Source organism: Chelon labrosus (assembly GCF_963514085.1).
Source record: "Chelon labrosus genome assembly, chromosome: 5".
In the NCBI taxonomy this organism is placed as follows: Eukaryota; Metazoa; Chordata; class Actinopteri; order Mugiliformes; family Mugilidae; genus Chelon; species Chelon labrosus.
The window spans coordinates 2,145,439-2,173,129 of record NC_140341.1 but is presented as its reverse complement, the minus strand read 5'-3'; the positions used below and the strand labels follow the sequence as shown (position 1 = coordinate 2,173,129).

The following is a 27,691-nucleotide window of genomic DNA, read 5'->3' as shown; positions in this document are numbered from 1 at the left end:
TCTGTCATCATTAGATCAAGGAGGAGAAGCTGATGAGCTCTGCCAGTGTTCTTCCTGAAGCTTCTTGTGATATACCTGATTCTGTCCTCCACTTCCTCCAAATCACTCCTCCTTCTTTCTCTCTGGTGGCTGTTCGTTTTCAATAGCAGCAACTGAAGTACCTCCTACAGTTTTATTTGTATCTGTTATCACCAGATTGTCCTCCTATTTCTTCTAAACATGTGAGCAATCTCCATTTTGTTCTGTATTGGTGATATGTATATTACATGAGCAGAACTTCCAGAGTCCACCAGGATGACATGCATGAAGTGGTAAAAGTAGTAATTTTTTTCAGTCCAACCCATTACTCTGGCCTAGTTTTCGCACACTGTAAAAATTGACAGCCCCATTAAGTTATGTGAACTTATTTCTCCTCTTTAACTCCAGTTGTCGTGACAAGTTTTTCATTTTGAACTCAAGTTTAAAAGTTTTCAAAAGTTAAACTGAAAGTTATCCATTGTTTTGACTAATTGGGAGTTTTATATGGATTATCAAAGTCCTTTTAACTCGTGTTTGTGAGTTATGGGGTGAAAAAAGGGAAATGGGAAAGGGGGGTGGGGTTGCCAAGGAAATACAGAGGAGTTGCCGCCATTTTCAAATAAGACAGAACCATCACTATATAATGGTAGTAATATTGATGCGTGGTGCTTAACAGCTATCCGCTGAGAATAAGGATATAGTATTCAGGCTAAAATCAGTACAGGAAATAATTTATGAGTTATTTGACATTGGAGAATTTGCTCATCAAAATATAAAGAGTCATTGATAAAGTTTTGAAAGGCATTAATTGCATAGCCAATGACAAACTTTGAACCCACTCGGATTGCTCTCAAGAGAGGGGCCTTTTGGCACAGAGTATAAAAGACAGTCGTTTTATTGGAAGAACTTCACTGTCATTGAACCTGTTGAATATGTGTTAAATGCACAAGAGAAAAAGCATACTTTTGTTTATGTTCCTATTTTAGATTTGCTGAGATACTTCAGACACTAAAGAGATCCAGTCAACATGAAGGTCATTATAGTTCATTTCAAGATGGAGAATACTTTAAAGAAAACAAACTTCTCTCTGAAGAATTAAGCTTAGCTCTTGGACTATATATTGATGATTTTACCTAATCCATTAGGTACTTCCAAAAAGAAAACAAAGTTTGTGGTATATATTGGGTGATAGCTAATCTACCCATAAGGTTTTGATCAACATCATCGTCAATTTATCTAGCTGTGTTGTGCAAAACTGTACACATAAAAGAAAATGGTTACAACAAGGTTCTAGAACCTCTGATAAGGGATCTTGAGCTTCTTGAGAGAGACAGTGTGTTTGTTCAGAGAGATGGCTCTAATGTTAAAAGAACAGTTTTGTATGTATCTGTAGACAATTTGGGTGCACGTTCACTTGCTGGATTCCAAGAGTCTTTTAATGTTGATAAATTTGGCAGATTTTGTTTGGCAAATCGTGTAGATATACTTTGAGCACCAGAATTGTCCGATGAAGGTGTTAATGTGCTTAAGCAAACTGATGTGTCTTCTGTTGATGATATGAAGAAAGACTGTCCTTCGAACAGACTGTCCCATTTTCATGCTGCAAAAGCATTTCCATCTGATATTCTACATGATGTATTAGAAGGAATTGTACCTGTAGAGCTCTGCATATGCCTCTCAGATCTGATTGCCAAGAAGTATTTTTCACTGAATGATCTCAATAGTGGAATACCAACATTCCCCTTTCAGTTCAATGACAAAAATAACAGACATCAGACAATACCAACAAATTTTCAAAAAAAAAAAAAAAAAAAAAAAAATGGAACACAGGTGGCAATGGACATGAGAACTGGGCACTTCTGAGATTTTTTCCACTGTTGGTTGGCCAACGTATTTCAGAAGGTGAAAAAAAAACTTATATTAATATAATCCTTGAACTAAAAGACATTGTTTAGTTGTTACTTAGCCCCTCCTTCACAACAGAAACCCTCTGCTACCAACAAGCCAAAATCTCTGACCACTGACAGTTACTTTTAGAAGTTTTCCCTTGTTCTAAATTGCACTCTAAACATCACTACCTCGAACATCATCTTGAGCTAATTCAAAAATTTGGTCCTCTCATTTGGACAATAAGATTTGAGGCCAAACATTCTTTCTTTAAAAAGGTAGTTCATGATGCTGGTAATTTCAAAAACATTTTGCAAACTTTGGCCACAAAACACCAGTTAATGTTGGCATATTATCTGGAGATGTCAAGTGTTTTTAAGCCAACCATTGAAACTGAGGAGGTATCTGTTGTATCTGTGGGAATCTTAGATGTTGCTATCAGCGTGGCCATATGGAACAAGTTTGAAGGCCTGGACTCTTTCTCTCACCTCTACCGCCTATTTATGGGACAAATATTCTAAAGGGACGGTACTCTCAGTTGGGCACACAAGTGTACTGCCAGATTTTGGGAGAATAATCGAGATCTGTTTAGTGGATGGCCATATATTTTTCATTATTGAACTGTTCGCAGCTGGCTTCTTGGAGCATCTCATGTGTTACCAGCTCGCCAGAAAAGATCCTGCAGTAACTGAGGTCGTCAATCCTGAACAGCTGAATGACTACATCCCCCTGGCTGCATACCTTGTTGACGGAAAGCTTCTCATCACTCCAAAGACATTCATGCTACAATAAGGTATAGCAAACACACCCTTGCACCCTTTTTACTGTTTTGTCTCTTGTTAACTCACTGCAGGCCTAATGGGATCACACAACACACACTCCTCAGATCATGTACTTCTTCACTCCTACAGTACAGTTTTGTGTGCTCAGTCTGTGCTGCTTTCACTGTTACCGTTTGTTTTCAATTTCTTTCATTTTTGATTTTTGTTTGTTTTATCATTCTGTTGAAGCTGTTGATGCCTCCAAAATGCTGCTCCGAGTCTTTGTGTCACCTCAGGACATAAGACATGTCACCCTGGAGCATGTTCCTGAGTCAGTCACCGAGCTGTGTCAAGCACTTTGGACCAGTCTGGGCCTGCAAGGAAACTTCATTCTACAGTTTGAAGATCCAGACTTCGGAAACGAGCTCTGCAATTTGACAGACATCAAAGATCTACCAATTGATCGAGCAACTCGAGAAAGTTTTGTTCACTTTTTCTGATCCAGTTGCTGACTCAACATTAGATACTGCAAGCTTGAGTTCCCCAAATGGTGCTTCTTCAGCCTGAAGCCTGATCCTTTTATTGTTCCCAATTTCTCCCATGATGTTGAACTTAAGCTGAATGCAGCAAATGCCTTGGCCAAGGATGGAACAGTGATGGTTGTCCCCAAGAGTGTTGAGAGTGAAATACTGGAAAAATTGTCTGATATGATGTCCAAAATCACAGCCTATCCAAGTAAAGAACATTATGAGAGTGTTGCCACAGCTCTTGTTGCAAAGCACCCTTGTCTCAGAGAGCATGGCTCTGACAAAGGATGGTATTGCTGGGTATTCAGCTTGAAATTCAAGATGGGCAATTATCCCGTCAGAGGCTGATGGCAGCTGGATGCCCTGAAGTTCTTGTAAATAAGAGAAAGAGAGATGTGTATGTTGACAAGTTCCTGAATCAGCACTTACGTTCTAATGGTCTAAATACATGTTTATATTTTTTTTTAAGACTTAAGGGCAAGGAACCATATATGGTAAATTCACTGACCTTCTTCATGAAAATTAAACATTTTGAAAAATGTCAAACATTTTTATACCTTTCAAAAACACTCTAGGGTTGAAATTATGAATTTCCAAGAATTTTATTGAGTGCTCTATAAAGGGTTAACACAGTTTATGACTGTGTGAAAAAGAACTGCAAAAGCCACATTAATATCAGGGTTTAATAAAATTGTCAAATTGTCAGTTGTCAATTGTCCAAAACTCCCTTATAAATTTCAGAGTGTAAACATTGAACACATTTGATTTACTCTGGAAGACACTTTCAGATAAACACTAGTGATCCTATTGTAATAATATGTGTCCATAGGTATGCATGTATTCTTCAAAAATGAAAAACTAGGTGCCGTCATAGCCTTTAGTTCCATTTCTGTATGAAACCTCTATGATCAGAGGTGTGAACTATGTAACCAGGTTCAATTATTTAAATAAAATGCACCTGCGAGGTCAAATTCACAGTTCATGTGAAACTGACTACAACTTTGATAGTGCTTGTTGTCCCAAAGCTGCATCTCTATCTACATCACAGCATGAGAAATGTGCCGGCTACTTTTCAGCGGTTAAAGTTCAGTCAGAGGAGTCAGGATACACGGCCTATATTTGGACAACATGGTCTTTTATTTCTGCTCTTACAAGATGAATGTAGGTACGCCGCAAACAATGTTATAAAGGTTGCCTGATGCCAGTTTGATATTAGATTTGGCCAACTGTATGGTTGGGCAAGCGAGCATTATTTATCAGGATGAGCTAGTTGATAGCAAAGTTGATGCAAATAATGTCTTTCTTCAAAAATCATATACGGCCTCTGCCGTTTCCCTAAACACTCCCCACATGTCACATTTCAAATCATTTCATGGTGATATTGTTATTCATGCACTCTGTTGGGATTTCCTCCCTTTGCACTAAAACAAATCTTCATAACCCGATGAGCTGCCATGCCCCCCTCACCAAAGAGCTGTGTACGTAGATAAAGCTCTTAGACATAACAATCTGTGGCTGTGTGAAAACAGAAAAGACAAATTAATTCATTTCAAACTTCTGATTTATTTTATAGTATTAAAAGAAAAATGCATTAAACTGAAAAATGCATTCACATTTGATTGTTTGAATTTGACCACAAAGATGCATTTTTTTTTACATTTCATGTGAAACAGACATTAACTTTCACAGTGTTTGTTAGCAATACGGTGCATGTGCTGTAAAACAGAAAAGAGAGAAAACTAAGGTTCACAGAGACGGTCTAAAATGTGTCTCAACATTTTGTTGCAGTGGATCCTCTCTCTACACCATGTTGGCCTCAGAGGAGCCAGGCTTCAGTATCTGAAGTGTAACAATATGTTTAACAGATTTTCTGAACCAGGGGTAAAACAGAGCATAGATGATCGGGTTTAGACAGGAGTTAAAATAGAACAGACATATAACAAATGCAATAGATGAAGCACTGAGCACAGCATCCTGATCTGTAAGTGTAACACAGAAATATGGACAGAGACACATCAGAAAAACAACTATCACAACACTGATAGTCCTGAGAGCTTTCAGCTCAGACTTCTTTGCATTAACACTCAATGATCCCTGTAGAGTGATAGCTGCAATATGAGACCTCATGGCACGAGCCTGAGACACAGCCACCACAAATACTCTCAGATACAGAACCACAATGACAGTAACAGGACCAATAAAGGTCAACAGAACATCTATAATTCCTGAAACATAATCAACAACAACCACACACTCTCCAGAGCAGGATTTATACCTGCCTGGATGTTTTAGGTTATCTCTCAGCACCAGACATGCAAAGAGAACAGAACTGATCCAACACAGACGAACACAGATACGAACTCTTCTCTGAGCAGTGTTTGGAATAACGCCGTTTAAAAGAACGGCGTTAGGTAACGACGCTCTTTTCTCAGTAACGGGGTAATCTAACTAATTACTTTTCCCGTCGTTACAACGCCGTTAACGTTACTGGACATTAAATGCGGTGCGTTACCATGCATTGATAGAATAAACAGTGTAATCCGATTCCGAACGCACCCCTGGCTCACCGCTAGTGAGGAGGTGGGTTAATAACGAGGTAAGCGATTATGATTGGCTAAGGCAGAGTCATGTTTCATGGTAGTGTGGCGACACGAGGGTAGCTACTAAGTTATATATCAGAAAATCTTTTGTTTTTATTACCGACAACGCCACCTTGGGTTAGGGTCCAAGGACCCATACTAAAGGTCAATTATCACCAATTAGAAAAAGGCACTCAGGTTCGTTCACTCAGGGAGGGCAGGAGACACAGTTCAATGATCACGTACACAACTTTATTGGTTAAATTAGCACAAGGTTTGGCAACAAAATAAACAATTCAAACAGAGCCCAACTGGAACAAGGGGGGGTTACAGGCTGAGGCTTACCGGCTGGCGGAGGGGTCAACAAGGGAAAGTGACGTCCAAACCAAAAGAAGAAAGCACCCCACTCACACAGCAAACGAACGTGATGTGCACAAAAAGAAATTCTTAAATGAAGGTCACGCACACACAAGGGATCGCCACCACCCGGGGGACACCACCACCACCACCTTCGGCCTTCAGCTCTAAGAGAAGATAAAAGACGGTTAAAAAGGCTCACAATTAAAGAAAAGAAATTAACAATATTCTATAACACAAATAAACTAATGAAACAAAAACTCAATAAACAAGAAATAGTTTGAATTAATCCAAAAATCAATCAAAAGAAAATTAGCGAGTCTCTGGCCAGAGATATTAACTCAACAGTTAACCATATAATTAATTAATTTTAAACACAAATAGAGAATGAGTCGAGAGGGGAAATCTCCCTCCCCAGGACAAACAAATTAACCAAACAAACTACAAACAAAATTTACCAAAAAGAAATTCTAATGAGAAAAGAAATAAACAAAAGTACACCGCACCTTGGCAAACTTTTAAAACACTCGCACCTACGCACACCATCCACACAGTTCAGGGCATCCAGCCAGAGCGAGTAGCCGCACACATGCACACACACACACACACACACACACACACACGCCGCAGCAGCGGGGAACAGGATCGGAGCAGAAGACAAGCCGGCCGAAGACCGCCGATCAGGACCCCGATCCAAACAGCCTAGCAGTGAAGTAGCAGCGAAGCAGCAGCAGTAGCAGGCTAGCAACAAAGTGGCAGTGGCAGTCCAGCAGCGAAGCACAGTAGCCGTTATTCAATCAATTCGCTCTTTGACTTAACTTTAGCGTTACGTACTCCGGTCCGGATAATCGGTGTCCCTCCCAAAGAGGGAGAGGGGTGAAGAGGATCAGCACAGCAGGGGAGAACAGCCACCACCTTTCATACAAATGGCAGACTGTTAGAGGGAGAGGAACGGAAAGGGGGGATTAGCACCGGCTAAACATAAACATCGAGGAGCTCACAGAGACTCACCTACGCTCCGGTCGGTGGCGATAAGCAACCCCAATATATTGCTTCGACCGCGATGGAGATGTCAGATCTATTGGGAAGTTACGTTTTGCGTTAAATGAAATGCTAACATGTGTACGCAACCAGCACGCTAAGGTGCGCCTACCTGTGCTCCGGAGCGAGCGGTGACTACAACGAACCGGAAGTGGGCGGGCTGCAGAGGCAGGAAGCGAGAGGTCAGGTGGAAGTGCACAGCCTACCTTTATCCCCTCGACATGGGCACTGATTGGTTAATAGGCCAAAGAGGGCATATTAACACGAGCTTATGTCTGATATAACAGTGGCACCTCATACCACTACAGTAGCCAATCAGAGCCAGTGTTTTTACACACATGACAGCACACGCGCCACACACACACACAACAGCGAAACAGAGATTCGATGAAGCAGCAGAGATGGCGAGCAAGGAGCAATCAGATGGAAAGTTGGCATTTTCAAAGTGGAGATATAACCACTATTTCAAACTCATTGTGGTCAAAGGCAAGAACGTGTATGTAATGTGTACATTATGTCCAGGAGCAAAGACTTTGTCGACATCCGTTGTAAGCAACTCGAATTTAATGAAGCATCTTACAACAACACACGCATCGACAAAGCTAGTGTCCAAAAACACAGATACCTCCACCACAGATGATGATAGCTCGCCGTCCACTAGCAAAGAAGGACTCGGAGCAAAGTCCTTCAAGCAGCAAAAGCTAGATTTTTCTGCCTCACAACAAAAACCTATGACACAGGCTGAAGTCAACCGTATGATAGGCAGGTATGTTGTTAAAAGTATGTTGCCATTATCGATGGTGGAGGATGATTCATTCCGAGCTATTATTGCGAAAATACCAAAGAAAGCAGGGGCGTGTACGCCATGCTCAAAAACGTTTGCTAAATACCTAGATGCTGAGTATGCCAAAATGAACACAGAGCTTAAAAAGAATTTTGAAGAGTTGGACTTTTTGTCTACAACTGCAGATATTTGGACTGCGCACAACCGCAGTTACCTCGGCGTGACTGCCCATTGGTTAGATCCACACAGCCTAGAGCGAAAGAAAGCAGCCTTGGCCTGCAGACGTTTCAAGACACGAATGAGGAAGAGGACGTGGAAGAGGATGTTGTGACTTTGCCACCACACCACAGATGTGCATCGCACACAGCAAACCTTATTTCATGCTCTGATGTGGACAAATGGCTACTTTCAAGGCCAGGCATAAAAGCTGTGTACAGAAGTGCCATCTCCAAATGCACAGCTTTGTGGAACAAGGCCAGCCGTTCCACAGTGGCTGCAGAGATCGTGGATGAAGTCCTTGAAAGGAAGCTCCTTGTCCCATGTACGACCAGATGGAACTCCTTTCATGATGCCGTTGCTCGTGTCTGTGAATTCCCAATCGCCGAGCTGAACACTATTTCCTACAATTTTGGATTGAAGGCCATCACAGATCGGGAGTACCAGTTCCTCAGAGAATACTGCACAGTGATGAAGCCACTAACAGTAGCCCTTGACATTCTTCAGGGCGAAGACAACTGTTTCTATGGCATCCTGCTACCCACACTGGAGACATTGATCTCCAAGACCCTGGACTTGAAGACTGGCCTCCAAATCCTTGGTGACCTTCCAGAGGCTGTTGTCAAGGTAAGAGCTAGTATTTCTTCAAATACATTGAATACATACTCCCATACATGAGATATGTATTAATTATGAATTATGAAATCAAAGTAAAATGAAATGTATATCTCTTAGCTCATAATGTGTAATGCTGTATGTATGTCTGTCTGTCTGTGTGTGTGTGTGTGTGTGTCATTTCAGGCAATCAAAACCAGATTTTCAGAGGTGCTGGAAAGTGAGACTGCCGTCTTGGCTGCAGTGACACTGCCCAGGTTCAAACTACGTTGGCTGCGGACACAGGAAAGGAAGGACAACGTCAAGGCAAGTCTGCTGGCGGAGTGCCGAAAAAGTGCCCAAGATGAAGACCAGCCAACAGGTACCAACGCACCAACGCGCTGCCTCGGCACCGACTCAGCCTTAGAGGATGAATTCTTTTCCTTTGAGGATGAGGAGGACACCTCTGCTTCTGTGGAAAGCCAAGTTGCTGACTATTTAAAATCAGGAGCACAAGGGATGGACACTCTTAACGGATTCCCACTAATAAAGAAAATTTCCCTCAAATACAATGCAGCCACTCCATCCAGTGCCCCAGTAGAGAGACTATTTAACCTGGGGAAGCTGGTCTTCACCCCAAAGAGAAACAGGCTGACAGACAAGAGGTTTGAAATGCTGCTGCTTCTTAGATACAATCAGTGGTTTGAAGGGTACGATGGTTAGGCTACATGGGTTAGTCAGATACACGACAGACACATGAATAGATGAGTGTTTTAGAAGGAGTGTTTGGATGTGTAGATGAATATCTAGGAGCCAAAGTTCAATCTTTAAAAGCACTCCATCATGTTAAACTGTTTACTTTTTTAATGAAGATAAAGAAATACAGCAGCCTATGTCTTCCAGACTATTTATCTCAGGTTGTTAGAGTTTGATTTTTTTTTTTTTTTATTTGCTACAGTTACTGCAAATACACTTTATATTATTTAACTGTTTACTTTTGAAGAAAATACTTGAAGTACAGAATGTCTAACAGACCAGTTGAGATTGGGAGTTTGATTTATTTAATTACGAATAAGACTACAGAGCTAAACACAATTTTTTGTTGTTTAAAAGTTTGCTTTTGTTGTGAACAAAACACTTGGAAGTATAGGTTGTTTACTTGACCAGTTGTCTCAGGTTGAGAGAGTTTGATTTAATTTGCTAGAGTTAAATGCACTTTATATGGTGTAACTGTTTACTTTTCTTACAAAGATAATACTTGAAGTACAGGATAAACATCTTGCTGTCTGTTGACGTGCAATAAATATCAAAAGTTATGTACAAAAAACTGTCTGTTCTACTCATTTCAACTGACTTGTGAAAACTGCACAAAAAAAACCCAAATTCTTTGACATATAGCAATTTTTTCTAACAGTAACGCAAATAGTTACTTTCCCTGGTAACGAGTTACTTTTATTATAGAGTAATTCAGTTACTAACTCAGTTACTTTTTGGAACAAGTAGTGAGTAACTATAACTAATTACTTTTTTAAAGTAACGTTCCCAACACTGTCTCTGAGTGACTTTGGTGGGATAACGTAGAGGATCACAAATGGCCACATAGTGGTCAATAGATATCAGCACCATGGTACCTATTGAGGCCGACGTAATAATATAGTCAAAAAGATTATACAGACTACACATTATATCACCAAGGAGCCAGCAGCCATCTATGAGCATAACTTGATATAACATGAAGTGGCCCACAAAGCAATCTGAGACAGCCAGAGAGAGGAGGAGGAGGTTGGTGGGAGTGTGGAGCTGCCTGGAGAAGTTAGAAAGCAACACACTTATTGTTATTATCCATAGTGAGAATCATCATCCAAGCAAATAAAAGCATGACTGAAACATGAAAAAACATTACTTAGAAACACTTTTACCTCACAGTCAATTTTCTGATGCATTCAAACATTTTTTTTCTGTACAGTGAAAGTAACTATAGATTACTTGAAGTGGGAGATGGAGATGATGACCAGCAGGTTAAGAGCCACAGTGATCAGAGAGATGAGGGACAGTATCAGGTAAACAAGCATTGATTCTGATTGAGAGCGAATGGTCTTCCTGCAGGAAGAGTTGAGGAGTTGTGGAAAGCAGAGTTCAGTTTCAAGGGTTGTCATCTCTAAAATGAGAAGGAGAATCTGCTGAGCTCTGCCAGTGTTCTGCCTGAAACTCATCGTCATATACTTGATTTGATAAATCGCTCCTCCCTCTTTCCCTCTGGTGGCCATTTGCTTTCAGCAGCAGCAACTAAAGTACTCCCTATTCCCTGTTTTTTGAAGATGTGAGAAGGTTCTGTATTGAGGAAATGATACGTATATTACAGTCTGGAGCAGGACTTACAGAGTTCACCTGGATGATATACATGTGGCCCCAGACACCAGGTTCTCGTTACTTAGGTACACTTCTACCTTGCCCATAATTAAGCCTAGATGTGTCTTGAAGTTGTATTTTTCTTTTGTTGTGCGTTTCACCATCTCTTTGAGTCTGACCCATTTCTCTGGCCCAGTTTTCCCAGGTTGCCCAAGTGGTGACTTGTCTACAATGACTTAAAAGCAGAGTAGGATGATGGCTGCTTTAATTCTTTTGAATCCTCAAGACTTTATGGCTCGTCCACTACACTAAGAAGCAAAACATACAGCACTTGTCAGAACTATCTCATTCAAAAGCTGACAAACACACGATGTTAATCATATATCAAGGTAGAACACTTTATATGCATTACAAATCCACATACAAATATTAAATCAATTTACTTTTTTTGTTTAATAGTACTTGTTGGACAGCTGGATGTTTATTCATGTGGTTAACTATACAGTATATGCCGTATATATACAGTTTGCTAGCTATGGAATACAATTGTATTTCTTGTATAACAAAAATGCAGAAGTAATATTGCACAGTTAACAGTAATTGGCATTAGTACTATGCTTCACATGGGGCACCATACATTTGGCCTCACTTGGGTGGCAACACTTTTTTTTCTTTCTTTTTTTTTTTTTTTTTTAAGGTCACAACATTTTCAGACTAGTCTCTTGAAGTAAAATTTTAGTGTCAATTTAGAAATCCAACCGATTATTAAATGACTAACTGCGATCAGATTGGCTCAAAAACTTTTACAATAAAAGTTCGCCTCAATAACACAGTTAAAAAAGTATGTATGCAGAGTTTCAGGGACCTAACACTGGGTCTCTATCTTAAATTATGTAATTTAAAACATGTAATTTGATTGACAGTGTATGGAATACTAATTATGAACCAAATTTGGATACAAAATCATACTGAGAGGTGTGTCCAGGTGTCCAGGCAAGAAAAGGTCTTTAACTTTGTGACTCCTGATGCCATTCTTGTACTGTTCTCAGGTATGGCATGAGGAATGCGTGGACAACTTTTCAGGAGCTGGTTAAAAGATTTTCAGTTCAGAGGTGTCATGATACAACATCTATATTTGGACAACATAACTGATTTGCACTCTTTTGAGGAGAACATGGGAAAGCAACAAACAACAATCAGTGGTTAATTAATTTACTTCAATAAAAATCAGATTTGAACTCATGTTCAATACGTTACATTTCAGATCATTTAAGTGTGTTTTCTTTTCTTCCCTATGTTGGCATTCCTCAGCTTGCACTAAAACATTTCTTTCTCTCACTCTTAGAACAAATCTGATGAGCTGCCAGCACCTCCTTACCAAAAAGCTGTGGTCATAGTGTAATTACATATGTTAAGTTTAACAGTTTATGGGGCGAGGAACCATATTTGGTAACTTCCACACATTTTAAATTGTGTTCCTGTTCCTCTAAGGGAGGTTTAGAAGCATGTGGTTTTCACCCAGCCAATCAGAGAAGATCAAGGGAACATTCTCAGGCCCAATCAGGGTCAAATGTCTTCTGCAAGGTCCAGCTCTACATGAACACTGAGCATAACTGCTTCATTAGGTACCACGAAGAAGTGGCTTAACGTTGTCTAATGTGATAATATGTATGTTGACAAGTGCCTGAATCAGCACTTATGTTCTAATGGTCTAAACACACCGTTGGTTTTTTTTTGGTTGTTTTTTTTTAACACTTAAGGCCAAGGAACCCGATATGGTAACTTCATTGACCTTCTACATGAAAATTAAACATTTTGAAAAATGTCACATACATAAAAATGTTTTCTTATGCGCTTCAATAACACTCTATTGAGTGCCCTATGAAGGGTTAACACAATTTATGACTGTGTGAAAAAGAACTACAAAAGTCACATTAATATCCAGAGGTGTATAGTAACGAAGTAGATGTACTTCGTTACACTACTTAAGTAGTTTTTTTGAGGATCTGTACTTTACTTGAGTTTTTTTTTTTTAATCAGGACTTTTACTTTTACTCTACTACATTTAAAAGTTAAAAAAAATATACTTTTACTCTGTTACTGTGGCGTTTGCCACCTCGTTACTCGTTACAAATTAAAACAGAAATATAATTAATCATCGAAGGATAATCTGGAATGGGCGTGTCCAAGAAGACGAGAGGAACAACGTACGGTACTCTCACGAGGTTTAGAGGTAAGGACGGGATGCGCAGGGCTGCGGACATCAACATGGCTACATCCGCAGTTAACGCTGATGAGGAAGACACGGAAGACGTTACCACACCGACAGCATCTCCTTCGGTAGAAGACGACAGTCACCTGCGACGAGGAGATAGAAGGCACTTTTTTGTGTTCTTAGGCAGACACGAGACACTTGATCAGGGTAGGGCGGGTAGATCTCGTGCCATTGAAATTTTTTTTTTTTTAGATGTTAGTCTAAAACATTTATCCATTGCAACTCCAAAACAAACAGCATGCCCTCAGTTCAGCGGCACACATCCACAGCCACGCACAACTTCAACGTCTCAAGACTACCGTCTTTCTTAAAGAGACAGCGCTACTGTTCTAAGGCTGCGTTCAGACTGCCAGCCAAAATCCGATTTTTAGCCCATTCAGATTTGAATCAGATCTCGATTTTGAAGTCTGAACAGTGACAGATCACATGAAATCCGATTTTTGCCAAACGGTTGCAAACCACATCCAGAGGTAGTTTCATATCGCATTCGTATCGGATATGGACAGATGCGTCTCAGTCTGAACAGCTCCCAACACTCAGATGGGTTTTGACTGTCCGTGACGTCACTTACGCGACGCCAGGCCAGAACCAATGCGCCAGACCGGGTGCCTATTTCCGTTGTGGAGGAGCCACGTTACGGCCACGGACAGTGATATTACAGCTATCACAATGGAGGAGGACTTTGAAAACAATTCGCCTTGGACAGAGGAAGAAACTGCATGCCTTATAAATCTTTACACTGACGTGACGTACATCCATCGTGTTGTTTGTTGTTGTTTTGCTTGTCGCTGTCGCAATTATATAACGTCTGACAAATACACGTGCTGAATGACGCTTCCGCTCGTTGCTACAGCAACCTATCAGACCGGTGAAGAATGTGGCCCAGTCTGAACAGAACCATATCCGATTTGGACACTTGCTAAAGGCAGTGTGAACAGTCAGCCCTAAAAATCGGATATGAGAAGGAATCAGATTTGAATCAGATCCGTCTGCAGTCTGAACGCAGCCTAAAGGTGCAGTGCACCAATTTGTCTTGATAAAAATAAAGACAAAGATGGATAGAGCTGTACACTGTAGCAACAATTAATATGATAATTAATGTGACTATATATATACGGGTAGATCACTTTGACTTGGTCATAGAAGTAGCTCGCAAGCCAAAAAAGTGTGGGCACCCCTGCACTTGATTCACTCACTCTACAAGTGTTTTTTTAGTTTTTGTGTTATCATACCACATCTATTTCATTCACCTGAAAGTGAAATAAAGAGAACAAGGGGAGAACCATTTTTGGTTGTTTTGCTTCTTTTTATGTGTACTGTAATACATTGTACTTGTATTTATGATACTTGAGTATATTTTTTTCACAAGATACTTTTGATACTTAAGTACATTTAATGTGAGCTACTTTAAGACTTTTACTCAAGTGATTTTCTTATGGGTGACTTTAACTTTTACCAAAGTCATTTTCAGTTATGGTATTTGTACTTTTAGTTATTTTTTTTTTCAAGTACTTTATACACCTCTGTTAATATCAGGGTTTTAAAAAATCATCAAATTGTCAGTTGTCAATTGTCCAAAACTCCCTTATTAATTTCAGAGCGTACACATTAAACACATTTGATTTACTCTGGAAGACACTTTCAGATAAACACTTCTGGTGATCCTATTGTAAAAATATATACCCATATACAGTCATGGACGAAAGTATTGGCACCCCTGGAACTATTCCAGAAAATGCACCATTTCTCCCAGAAAAGTGTTGAAATTACAAATGTTTTGGTATACACGTTTATTTCCTTTAAGTGCATTGGGACAACACAAAAAAGCAGAAGAAAAAAGCCAAATTTGACATAATTTTACACAAAACTCAAAAATTGACTGGACAAAATCATTGGCACCCTCAACTTAATATTTGGTTGCACACCCTTTGGACAAAATAACTGAAACCAATCGCTTCCTATAACCATCAACAAGTTTCTTACACCTCTCAACTGGAATTTTGGACCACTCTTCTTTTGCAAACTGTTCCAGGTCTCTCAGATTTGAAGGGTGCCTTCTCGCAACAGCAATTTTTAGATCTTTCCATAGGTGTTCTATGGGATTTAGATCCGGACTCATTGCTGGCCACTTCAGAATTCTCCAGCTCTTTGTCTCCAACCATTTCTGGGTGCTTTGTGAGGTGTGTTTTGGATCATTGTCCTGCTGGAACACCCATGACCTCTGATGCAGACCCAGCTTTTGACACTAGGCCCTACATTACGGGCCAGAATGTTTTGATAGTCTCCAGATTTCATGATTCCTTGCACACAATCAATGCACCCAGTCCCAGAGGCAGCAAAACAACCCCAAAACATCTTTGAACCCCCACCGTATTTGACTGTAGGTACCGTGTTCTTTTCTTTGTAGGCCTCATTCGGTTTTCTGTAAACAGTAGAATGACGTGCTTTGCTAAAAAGCTCTACCTTAGTCTCATCTGTCCACAAAACATTGTCCCAGAAGGATTGAGGCTTACTCAGGTATGTTCTTGCAAACTGCAGTCTTGCTTTTTTATGCCTCTGTGTCAGAAGTGGGGTTCTCCTCGGTCTCCTGCCATAGCGCTCCATCTCATTCAGACGACGACGTATTGTTCGAGCTGACACCGTTGCACCCTGAGTCTGCAAGACAGCCTGAATTTGTGTGGAAGTTGACTGAGGTTGTTTATCCACCATTCGAACAATCCTGCGTTGCATTCTTGCGTCAATTTTTCTCTTTCGTCCACGTCCAGGGAGATTTGCCACAGTTCCATGGGTTAAAAACTTGATGATTGCGCACAGTTGACAAAGGAACTTTAAGATCTCTGGAGATTGACTTGTAACCTTGAGATTGTTGATATTTTTCCACAATTTTGCTTCTTAAGTCCTCAGACAATTCTCGGCTCTTCTTTCTCTTCTCCATGCTTGGTGTGGCATACACAGGCAAACAACACAAAGGTTGAGTCAACTTTTATACATTCCAACTGGCTTCAGTTTTGATTTCTATATTGCCAGCACCTGTTACTTGCCACAGGTGAGTTTAAATGAGGATCACATGCTTGAAATGAAATTATTTACCCACAGTTTTAATAGGGTGCCAGTGATTTTGTCCAGTCAATTTTTGAGTTTTGTGTAAAATTATGTCAAATTTGGCTTTTTTCTTCTGCTTTTTTGTGTTGTCCCAATGCACTTAAAGGAAATAAACGTGTATACCAAAACATTTGTAATTTCAACACTTTTCTGGGAGAAATGGTGCATTTTCTGGAAAAGTTCCAGGGGTGCCAATACTTTCGTCCATGACTGTATATCCATGTATGACACCTCTATGATCAGAGCCGTGAACTATGAAACCAGGTTCAATTATTTAAATAAAATGCACCTGTGAGGTGACCTGTGAGAGACTGGAACTTTAATAGTGCTTGTTAGCAATTCGATGCATGTACTGTAAAACAGAAACGAGAGAAAAGTAAAGTTCACAGAGATTGTGTAAAACGTGTTTCAACATTTCATGTCAGTAGCTCCTCTCTCTCTACACCATGTTGGTCTCAGAGGAGCCAGGCTTCAGTATCTGAAGTGTAACAATGAGTTTAACAGATTTTCTGAACCAGGGGTAAAACAGAGCATAGATGATAGGGTTTAGACAGGAGTTAAAATAGAACAGACATATAACAAATGCAATAGATGAAGTATTGAGCACAGCGTCCTTGCCTGTAAGTGTAACACAGAAATATGGACAGAGACACATCAGAAAAACAACTATCACAACACTGACAGTCCTGAGTGCTTTAAGCTCAGACTTCTTTGCATTAACACTCACTGATCCCTGTAGAGTGATAGCTGCGATATGAGACCTCATGGCACGAGCCTGAGACACAGCCACCACAAATACTCTCAGATACAGAACCAAGATAACAGTAACAGGACCAATAAAGGACAATAGAACATCAGCTATTCCTGCAACATAATCAACAACAACTACACACTCTCCAGAGCAGGATTTATACCTGCCTGGATGTTTTAGGTTATCTCTCAGCACCAGACATGCAAAGAGAACAGAACAGATCCAACACAGACAAACACAGATCTTTGCTCTGTTCTTAGTGACTTTGGTGGGATAGTGTAGAGGATCACAAATAGCAACATAGCGGTCAATAGAAATCAACACCATGATTCCTATAGAGGCACAGGTAATAATATAGTCGAAAAGAAAATATAGGACACACATTAAATCACCAAGGAGCCAGCAGCCATCTATGAGCATAATTTGAAATAACATGAAGAGACCCACGAAGAAATCTGAGACAGCCAGAGAGAGGAGGAGGAGGTTGGTGGGAGTGTGGAGCTGCCTGGAGAAGTAAGAAAGTAACACACTTATTATTATTCATAGTGAGAATCATTGTCCAAGTGAAATAAAAGCATGACTGAAACATGAAAGCTTTGTTTAGAAACACTTTTACCTCACAGTTATTTTTCTGATACATTTCTTTATGTGCAGCAAAAGTAACTAAACTTTAGATTACTTGAAGTGGGAGATGGAGATGATGACCAGCAGGTTAAGAATCAGAGTAGTCAGAGAGATGAGGGAAAGTATCAGGTAAACAAACATTGATTCTGATTGAGAGCGAATGGTCTTCCTGCAGGAAGAGTTGAGTTGTGGAAAGCAGAGTTCAGTCTCAAGGGTTGTCATCACTAAAATGAAAAGGAGAATCTACTGATCTCTGCCAGTGTTCTGCCTGAAACTCATTGTCATATATTTGATTTGATAAATCGCTCCTCCCTCTTTCCCTCTGGTGGCCATTTGCTTTCAGCAGCAGCAACTAAAGTACTCCCTATTCCCTGTTTTCTAAAGATGTGATAAAGTTCTGTATTAAGGAAATGATAAGTGTATTACAGTCAAGAGCAGGACTTACAGAGTTCACCTGGATGACATGCATGTGGCCCCAGCTACCAGGTTCTTGCTAGTTAGGTACACATCTTACCATGCCCATAATTGAGCCGAGATGTGTCTTGAAGTTGTATTTTTCTTTAGCTCCGAGTTTCACTGTCTCCGTGAGTCTGACCCATTACTCTGGCCTAGTTTTCTCAGGTTGCCCAATACAGCTCCCATGTACACATACACACATACATAAAACCCTCCACAACACTAAAGTGGTGACTTGTCTACGATGACTTAAAAGCAGAGTAGGATGTTGGCTGCTTTAACTCTTTTCAAGACTTTGTGTTTTGACCACTACACTAAGAAGTACAAACACTTGTGAGAACCATGTAATTCAGAAGCTAACCAACACACTATGTCAATGAAATGAACCGATATAAAGCCAGAGCAGTTAATATGTATTAAAAATATACATAAATTAAACCGTGAGACTGGTGAATCAGTTTGCAAGTGTAAGAAGAAAGGATTGTTAGTTTGCATGTTAGATCTTGTGTCTGTGTGAAACACGACTCACTCATCAGCTAAGCAGTGTGGCAAAGGTAATTACTCAGCTTAATAATACCCCAACTTTATCCTACAATTAACTGAAAAGTCACAACGACAGTATTCAGTGGAAAACCCAGATACGTATCTGTACAATTACAGAAGTTATGATAGAGCCATAAAGAAGTTATTGATAGTGACCCACGTGTACCCAATTAAACTAAGTAAGCCAAGTAGGTTACCACTGTGTGAAAGGAAATGAGTTCCATTAATGTGTGTCCCATTTTTTTTTCTTTCTTTTTTTTTTTTTTTAAAGCTAGCAATCATGTCTTGTGTGCCAGCTGGGAAGGAGTAACGGTTATGATGAGAAATGTAGACTTTTCTTTGCCATATTCTGGATAATTAGGTTGTAGGCAACTGGTTGCTCATTTGTTCTTCTGAGATAGTTAGCAGCTATGTGCTAACTTGTTTTATTCCTTCCCTTCATCTGTAAACCTGGTAGATGTAGCTTACTCATATCAATAACCCCATATCAGTAAATAAATAAATTTACTTGTTTTGTTTAAAAGTACTTGTTGGTCAGCTGGATGTTTATTCATGTGGTTGACTACACAGTATGTGTTTTATGGAATAATACTATATTTCACATATTAACCAAAATGCAGAAGTAAGACTAAACTAAGAAGAAGCAAGCATACTAGGTTTCAGAACTACACTGAGATACTCAAAATGAAGTTGACCAACAGACATTTTCAAGTGGCTCACACCATGTCAAGCTAGTGAATGTACTGTATATTCAGCACTAAATTAGGTAATTATTGAACACAGTCATGTGAAATAAAATCTGAGAAGACTCAACTGGGCTATAGACATGAAATGTGAAAGTCTGCTTGATGTGAACCTATGTGAAGTGATATAAATTGTAGCATTTAGTTGTGTTGCAAATCCAAGTACCAAAGCTTGATATTAAAAGGTTATTAAGAGGTGATTTTAACTTACAGGGTAAAAGGAGTCTGCCTTTATGAGTCCTTAATCCTTTCTGAAGTGTACATTTATCATGTATGGCACGTGAAATGAGCAGGGTGCCTTTTAGAATGTGGTTTAAATGTTCATTGTAAGGATACAAAGCCTACATTTCGACATGAACATGGGGAACTGCAAACAATGTCAACAACACTGATGCCAGCTTGATATTTAATTTAGCTCAGTGTTGGGTTGGGCAAGCAACTAGTATTGTTAGCTGAGGTCAAGTCAAGACAGTTTCATTCAAAATCGAGGTCATTCTGGTCACTTCTAAAACCAGACTGGAGCTGCAACCTTTTTAGGGGACTGAATGGTATTGTGGTATTGTAGGAGACTGGTAAGTGCACAACTTTCAGGTGACAAGCATCATGCTGTTAAGTCACATTGTGTATGTGTATGAATAATCTGAACACAGTGCAGTGGTTTCCTACAGGTCACGTATTACATCATTCAAGGACGGATGCGTTATACAGGCCATCTGTCAGCATTTCCACCCCCAGCACTAAAATGTACCTGTCTCGCCTCCTCAGAGTCCAATGAGCTGCCATCACCCACAAACCAAAAAGCTGTGCACAAAATAAAAGCAGTTTGACATAACACAATCTGTGACACAATGTTTGTTATTATTGCATAAAACACATTAAAACACACCCTTGGAGCCAAAGAGAGCAAATTCAGTCTAGCTTTAGAGTGCCAAATCCTCCATTAAGAAATCAAAGACAGAACTAAAAAAGTCATAGGTTTTTAATAAAACTGTTAAGTCATTATTTCTAATGTCTTTTTCTGAGTATGTCTCATTTATTTTAGTGTACAAATCAATACAATTCCATTCAATTGTATTTATGTAGCATCAATAGCAATTCAAACCATCTCTAGATGCTTTACAGAACCCATGGCCTGAAAACCAACAGAGCAAGAACAAAGAAAACTGCAGCAAGAAGAAAAAAAACTCCCTTTCACTGGAAGAAGAATCCAGGTTCGTGAAAATAAATAATAAACCATAATCAAATATAAGTTACTTTCTCCTAAACATTTCAGTCGATCCCATTGCAATTATGTGCATCCAACATATGTGTCTAAAAACTGGAAATGCAGGTAATCTGCTTTTATAATTTTTTCTTTCTTCTTAGTGGTGTAAACTATACATACTGTATTTCTATTTACACAAGAAACATAATCGCTTCAAACACATTGTTAATTTCTTCTTTTTTAATATACTCATGCATTTCAAGCTGAAAGATTTCATGTCAGTGACTCCTCTCTCTCTCTCTCTCGTCTCTCTACAGTATGTTGGTCTCAGAGGAGCCAGGCTTCAGTATCTGAAGTGTAACAATGAGTTTAACAGATTTTCTGAACCAGGGGTAAAACAGAGCATAGATGATCGGGTTTAGACAGGAGTTAAAATAGAACAGGCACATCACGAAAGCAACAGATGAAGCACTGAGCACAGCGTCTTGACCTGTAAGTGTAACACAGTAATATGGACAGAGACATACAAGAAACACAACTATAACAACACTGACAGTCCTGAGAGCTTTAAGCTCAGATTTCTTTTCATTAACACTCACTGGACCCTGTAGAGTGATAGCTGCAATATGAGACCTCATGGCACGAGCCTGAGACACAGCCACCACAAATACTCTCAGATACAGAACCACAATGACAGCAACAGGACCAGCAAAGGACAATAGAACATCAGCTATTCCTGCAACATAATCAACAACAACCACACACTCTCCAGAGCAGGAGCTATACCTGCCTGGATGTTTGAGGTTATCTCTCAGAACCAGACTCTGAAACACTATGGAACAGATCCAACACAGATAAACGCAGATCTTTGCTCTGTTCTTAGTAACTTTGGTGGGATAATGTAGAGGATCACAAATGGCTATGTAGCGGTCGATAGATATCAACACCATGGTTCCTACTGAGGCTGAGGTAATGCTATAGTCCAAAAAAAAGTACAGGCTACACATGAGGTCACCAAGGAACCAGCACCCGTCTATGAGGATAATTTGAAATAACATGAGGAAGCCCACGAAGCAATCTGAGACAGCCAGCGAGAGGAGGAGGAGGTTGGTGGGAGTGTGGAGCTGCCTGGAGAAGTTAGAAAGCAATACAATTATTATTACTGGTTCCTGCAAATACACAAACATGACTCACAATCTAAGACCTGGATATTTATTTTCTGTAGCATGAAACATTTCTTTCTCCAAGACTACTTCTTTTATAAAGTCAAAAAAACTCTTGACTACTTGAAGTGGGAGATGGAGATGATGACCAGCAGGTTAAGGATCACAGTAACCAGAGAGATGAGGAACAGTGTCATGTAAATGAGCACAGATATTGAGTGGGACCGCATGGTCTTCCTGCAGGAGGAGTTGAAAAGTTCTGGAAAGCAGAGTTCAGTCTCGTCAAGGGTTGTCATCTTTGTGACCAACGAGGAGGAGAAGCTGCTGAGCTTCTGCCAGTTTTCTGCATCAAGCTTACTGTTCTTCCTTAAATCGCTCCTCCCTCTCTTCCTTCGATGGCAGTTTCCTTTCTGTATTTTTACTGTTACATAGTGAAGTTATGGTTGTGACTTTCCATAAAATACTTTAACTTGTGACCTTCCCTTTGCTCGGGCAGGGTCGTATGTTAACATGTTCACTGAGAATAAATCAAGGCAAAATCTGTTTTACATACACATTCAGAAGCACATAAACGGTCACAATGACACCAAAAGTTGTATTTTGACACAGCCAGGTAGTGCAACGTGAGCCTGATTGAGGTGTCAATATACTTAAAACACATAATTTGCAGAAACATCCACCGATCAGCCACAACATTATGACCACTGACAGCAGAAGTGAATGACATCGACCATCTTGTGACAGTTCAGTGTTCTGCTGGGAAACTTTTGGACCTGGCATTTATTCATGTGGATGTTACTTAGACATGTAGCACCCACCTAGACCAGACCAGGCACCCCCACAAAAACACTTTAGGAACAACTAAAAAGAAACATGAAGAACAGCACAAGGTGTTGACCTGGCCTCCAAATTCACTAGATCCCAAACTGATCAAGTATCTGTGGGATGATCCACAGATACTTGATCAGTTAGTGAATTGCTCTATGACACTTTAGCATGTGCTCCATGCACCAGGGATCGAACCACTAACCCTCAGGTTTGGGGACAACCCGCTTTATGAACTAAGCCACAGCTGCCAGAAAGATGAGAGTTTCCTTGTGCAGAGAGATGAAAGACATACTGAATACCTTGTCAATTATAAATAGGAAACACTACTGAATGATGATATTGGGTCTTTCTGCCAGTTGCAAGTTTTGAGGAGGAGTTCAGATTTTCCAGGATGCATCCAGGCAGAAGATAAGAAGCTGCTAGCGCTCTATCCATAGGCCTGTGTATGATCTGGCTACCATTAGTGCCTCAGCTGAACTAACTGGGAGAGTCATGTATAATGCTTGGAAGTTCAGCATGGCATTGTACCTGAACTAAAGACAAAAAAATGAAATCTAATCTGAGTCAGGGGAAAAAAAGAAAATAAAAGTCAAACCAAGAAGTTAAATTTGAACTACTGTTATTGATTAATGTGAACTGTGAACTCTGACATATGCATGAAGCTTCTTTTTAGGACTGTACAGTGTGAAGTATGTACTTAAGGAATGCACCTTAGTGCTGAGGTTTGTATGTCTCTCTGGCATGTTGCATAAGGTGATGTTTCTGACTGGTCGGCCACACCTGAGCTCTACATCTGTCACCTGTTCACCTTACAATGACTGTCAAACTTTCCTGTCCCGTTACATTCCAGACCAGATCTCTAAAGACTGGACCTGAACATTTGAGCTCGGGGATATTTTCCTTTTGTCCTGGGACGTTTCTTAAAAACATGCCACGTATCCAAACCCATTATAGATCAAACACAAAGAATGCCTTTTGAAATCTAAATATAGACTCGACACAGACCGTCTCTTCTGCACCGAGGCTGAAACTAATCAATCAATGCCTGCAGGCTTTCACATAGGAGTCCTGTTAATATACTGCAACGTATATTTTATGTTTTAAGATTTTCTTTAAGCTTCAGCTCTTTGTAATAAATCCCAATTTACTTTTTTTTTTTGTTATTTTACTTAAAAGACTCCAACACGTGCCAAAAAAGTTGCTGTACTCCATCAAAACAGATTTGATCATGACAGGAGTGAAGCATTGATAAGTCGACACTTGACCTTGTCAAGCTGTAATCATCGCCTTAATCAGCAAGTCCCCCTTAATTACAGAGTATTTGGAAACTGGAATGCTCTGGGACAGAAGCTAGTTTGGGAAGACAAAAGGTCACATGAATCTGTGAGAATGTCTTCACTCTACTGGAGAGTAAACACGGTCGTGAAGCTTGTAGAACAGACAAAGGGTTGTGTCGTCCACACGGAGGGACAAGGCGGCTAATCAGTCAGAGAGCTGCAGCATCCAGCAAACGTTCTCCTCAGACACAGAGCTGCTCCACTCCTCTACTTGCTCACAATTCCTTCACAAGGTAAGACACCTGGAAACCTTATGTCTGCATATTTTCATTTATTTTTAATTATTTAATTTTTCTTGCATTATTCTGACTTACCCAGAAGCTTTGTGGATAACTATATACAGACACGTTGGGGTAATATTTGAAAATATAATATGCAAAATATCCTAGAAATAAGAGCTTATCCTCAGGCTCATTGCACAACTGTACACGGACACACAAACATTTCAAAATAAAATGCTCTGTTTCAGGCAAGTGAGACACAGCTCATAGATAAATCACTTACCTGTATAAGATTTTTTGGACCTTTCATTTGGGGGGTCTCTTTATATCTGTTGAATTCTACCTGTCAAATTGCAGCAACTTGTTGGTTGCACACAGCACTTAAGTCTGCTGCACTTATAGAGGTTTGTTAAGTTTCTTGTTAAAGACTGTTTATAATCAAGTTAAAGTTGTCTAGCTATCTATCTAGCAAGCACAGCTATCTATCAACAACCTCAGGAGGGTAAGAAGAGATTTGGATTTGAATCCTGAATACAATTTCCGCATTTGTTCTAACAGTTTTGGGTAAGAAGAAATATAAGAGAAAAATAGGAAAATGTTCATGTGTGAGGCCTGGGAGTAATATTAGTGCATTGTGAGCTCAAGCCCCATATTTCCATTTACATTAAAAACCCAGACGCTTGACTTTAAAGCTGCTCTTGTGGTGGAGACTGATGTACACAGAAAGGTTCATTTATCTGTTCTCTAGACCTTGTTCTTGTCAAGTATCTAAAAAATATTACATGAAGGAGGAAAAGCGACAAAACTTCAAACTATTTATAATGCTTGAATGGATGTATATTTCAAATGTTTTTCAGTTTCCTGTCAGTGGACCACCAGCATGGTTGGCCTCCTGCTCTACCTGGCTGCAGTCTGCATGTTGACAGGTAACAAAGCGCCTCATCTCACAAACACATCAATACTCACTGTGTCAAGCTAATAACGTCTGTAATAATGTCGTGTAAAATACCTGGTCTGGTGTTACTGCCGTTATATTGCGTCTCCATATCTTCAGGCATTGCAGCAGCAAACCAGACTTTCACCAGCTCTGGGGAGATGAACATCAGCTCGTGCCCCATCACCTATTACGGACAGAAATACGACAAAGTCTATGTGAGTAAGACAAAATGTCTAAAGATATGAAACACAGCTAGAGGCTTTTTATAGTTCTTCAGGACAAGAAGAGCACAAAGACAAAGAAGTGGCTCCAGAACTAGAAAAACTAAAAAACCATTCAAGTTGAAAATATCTTCATCTGTATCCCCTCTTCCTGAACAGATGGCCTTCAGTCAGAACAGATTTGCAGTCTGCTTCAACAGCTTATACAAGCCTGGAATCAAAAACGACTGTATCCTGACGTCCAGAGGGACGGCTGACCGAGGAAACCTGGCAGTGCTTTCCAGAGAAATCCCAACTGGGTCTGGAGTTCATAAACTTCTTCCCAACCTGAAGGGTGCTGGACAATGTGTCAACATAATACCACTGAGAGACAGCCAACACTCTGAGGTGAAGGTTTTTCTGATTCGTTGTGTGTTACTTTCTGTACTATTACATCAACATCATCATCAATGTAATGTAATAAGAAGGAATATTTCAAACCATTTCCTGTTGTCAGATTGAACAAGTTGAACTTGGCAACTTTGGGGCCCAAGCAGTTCTGGCAATCAAGACATATTCTGGGTACACAAACGGTGACGTGGTAAGTGTACATATAATAATCTGAACTGAATATATATGGAGATGTTACAATACCAGGAATTAGGAAGTAGGTAGTTACAAAAATACAAAGCTAATTTTAGTAAATTACATTAAGAAGCCAAACAGGACACTGAAAGATACCTGGTGAGCTTCTGCAGCAGGACTGTAGTGATGCCTTCAGGGCTCTCCAGTCATGTGTTTTCTGCACATTCTCAGGTGTGGCTGGTTGAGGTAATTAAGTCTATGCACCAGCTGAAGTCAGTTGCACTGTCACTGTAAGGCCAGTGGGGGGCGCAGAGGGGCCTAACAACATGTTCAGTGAGGAAACAATGATCATGGCCTTTGAAGACCAGGCTCTTATCACTTCATCCCTGAGTCTAGGAGGACTATGTCAAGTTTAAAGAAATTCCCTCAAGCTTTCTTTAGACCTTGCATTAACATCCAGCCTGGGGAATCCAAACTTCCAAAGTTCCTGTGTCTCCACATGCGTCCCCAGCCAGCACTTGAGATCTGATCTCAGTTTGTGTGTCTGTAAATCAGCAGCGCCATCATGTGGTCAGTAGAATATTGTACCAGCTGCTGTCTCTAATGGATCTCTACCTACCGCTGGATCAGAACCATCAACAGCTGCTTGTTGACTTGGAGACATGATCCAGATGTTGGAACAAGATGGAAAGACTCTCACATGTTAAGTTCTTCTTGATTTCTTGTTAGGTACCAGCTCCAAGACCAGAATCTTTTAAAAGGCTCTCATTACTAATGAACAGACATCACTGATTCATGTGATCATTTCTACTAGTGGTTGAATGAATGAGTTAAACTCCTCTTCCTCAGATCAGCCCTGTTGCGTAGGTGGTCTTTAATGTGACCCAGGACTCACTGTGTGTTCACACCTGCATTTAGAGCTGGCCACTTGCAATCAGATCACCCAGGATGGATGTTAATGTGAGATTTGAACGGGCCATTGCTTTACATGCAAAGAATGACAACGTCCACAAATTAAATAAAAAAAATGTTACTATCAGAACAACTGACCATTTAACAGATCAGAGAAATGCAATAAAATGAATAAACTCTTCTTCTTTCACATGAGAAGAGTAGTTTCTTTTTAATGAGTGTGTGGGTTTTTTAAAACCTTTCAACCTGGCTGGACCAGTTTTTAGTCAATTTTTGAACTCAAAATGGACTAAATGGCTTTTATATGGACTACAGGGCATATTTTTTTGTGGTTTTAACTCAACATTTGTTGACACCATCTAGGAGGCAGATGTGCTGGTCGACGGCCTCACAGTTTCTAAACAGAGATTCCAGACGGCTGAGACGATTAAAGGCGTCATCACGGATGTGAGCGGATGCAGACTCTCAGGTTGATAAATTCTGAGTGAATTTTAAGGAAAGTGTTTTGTATTGTATTTGAAATAGCTGTTATTTAATGACGTATTTTTCCTGGTAGGTGCTGTTTATAAGACTAATACAACAGTAAGGGACCCAGACATGTGCGCCACTGTAACCTGTGACGTGAACGGGGTCGTGAGTGCCGTCAGTGACTGTGGTCCCATGGAGCGCTGCCAGGGAAATGGCAGGTAAATATTTA

General features: G+C 40.1%; 2 protein-coding genes across 3 annotated transcripts; both read right to left on the bottom strand.

Annotated features, from left to right (window-relative positions):
• Positions 1-16,197: 16,197 nt before the first annotated feature.
• On the bottom strand, positions 16,198-18,006 carry LOC311488736 (trace amine-associated receptor 13c-like; the record flags this gene model as incomplete). The annotated part of the gene is made up of 2 exons (XM_084545587.1): positions 16,198-17,746; positions 17,921-18,006. The coding sequence occupies 2 exons, from the start codon at positions 18,004-18,006 to the stop codon at positions 16,930-16,932; spliced, it is 903 nt and encodes a 300-aa protein (XP_084401713.1). The 3' UTR covers positions 16,198-16,929.
• Positions 18,007-20,832: 2,826 nt separating this feature from the next.
• LOC311488313 (trace amine-associated receptor 13c-like) lies at positions 20,833-26,405 on the bottom strand (the record flags this gene model as incomplete). 2 transcript variants are annotated; one of them, XR_014699076.1, is made up of 4 exons in its annotated part: positions 21,808-21,939; positions 25,370-25,481; positions 25,999-26,075; positions 26,239-26,405. XR_014699076.1 is itself a non-coding variant. In XM_084544943.1 (2 exons), 2 exons carry the CDS (start codon positions 22,268-22,270, stop codon positions 21,123-21,125), a joined length of 990 nt encoding a protein of 329 aa, XP_084401069.1. In that variant the 3' UTR covers positions 20,833-21,122. The 2 variants fall into 2 exon arrangements, 1 of the variants encoding a protein (XP_084401069.1); XM_084544943.1 differs by lacking the exons at positions 25,370-25,481; positions 25,999-26,075; positions 26,239-26,405 and adding an exon at positions 22,098-22,270 and having other exon boundaries at positions 20,833-21,939.
• Positions 26,406-27,691: the final 1,286 nt, after the last annotated feature.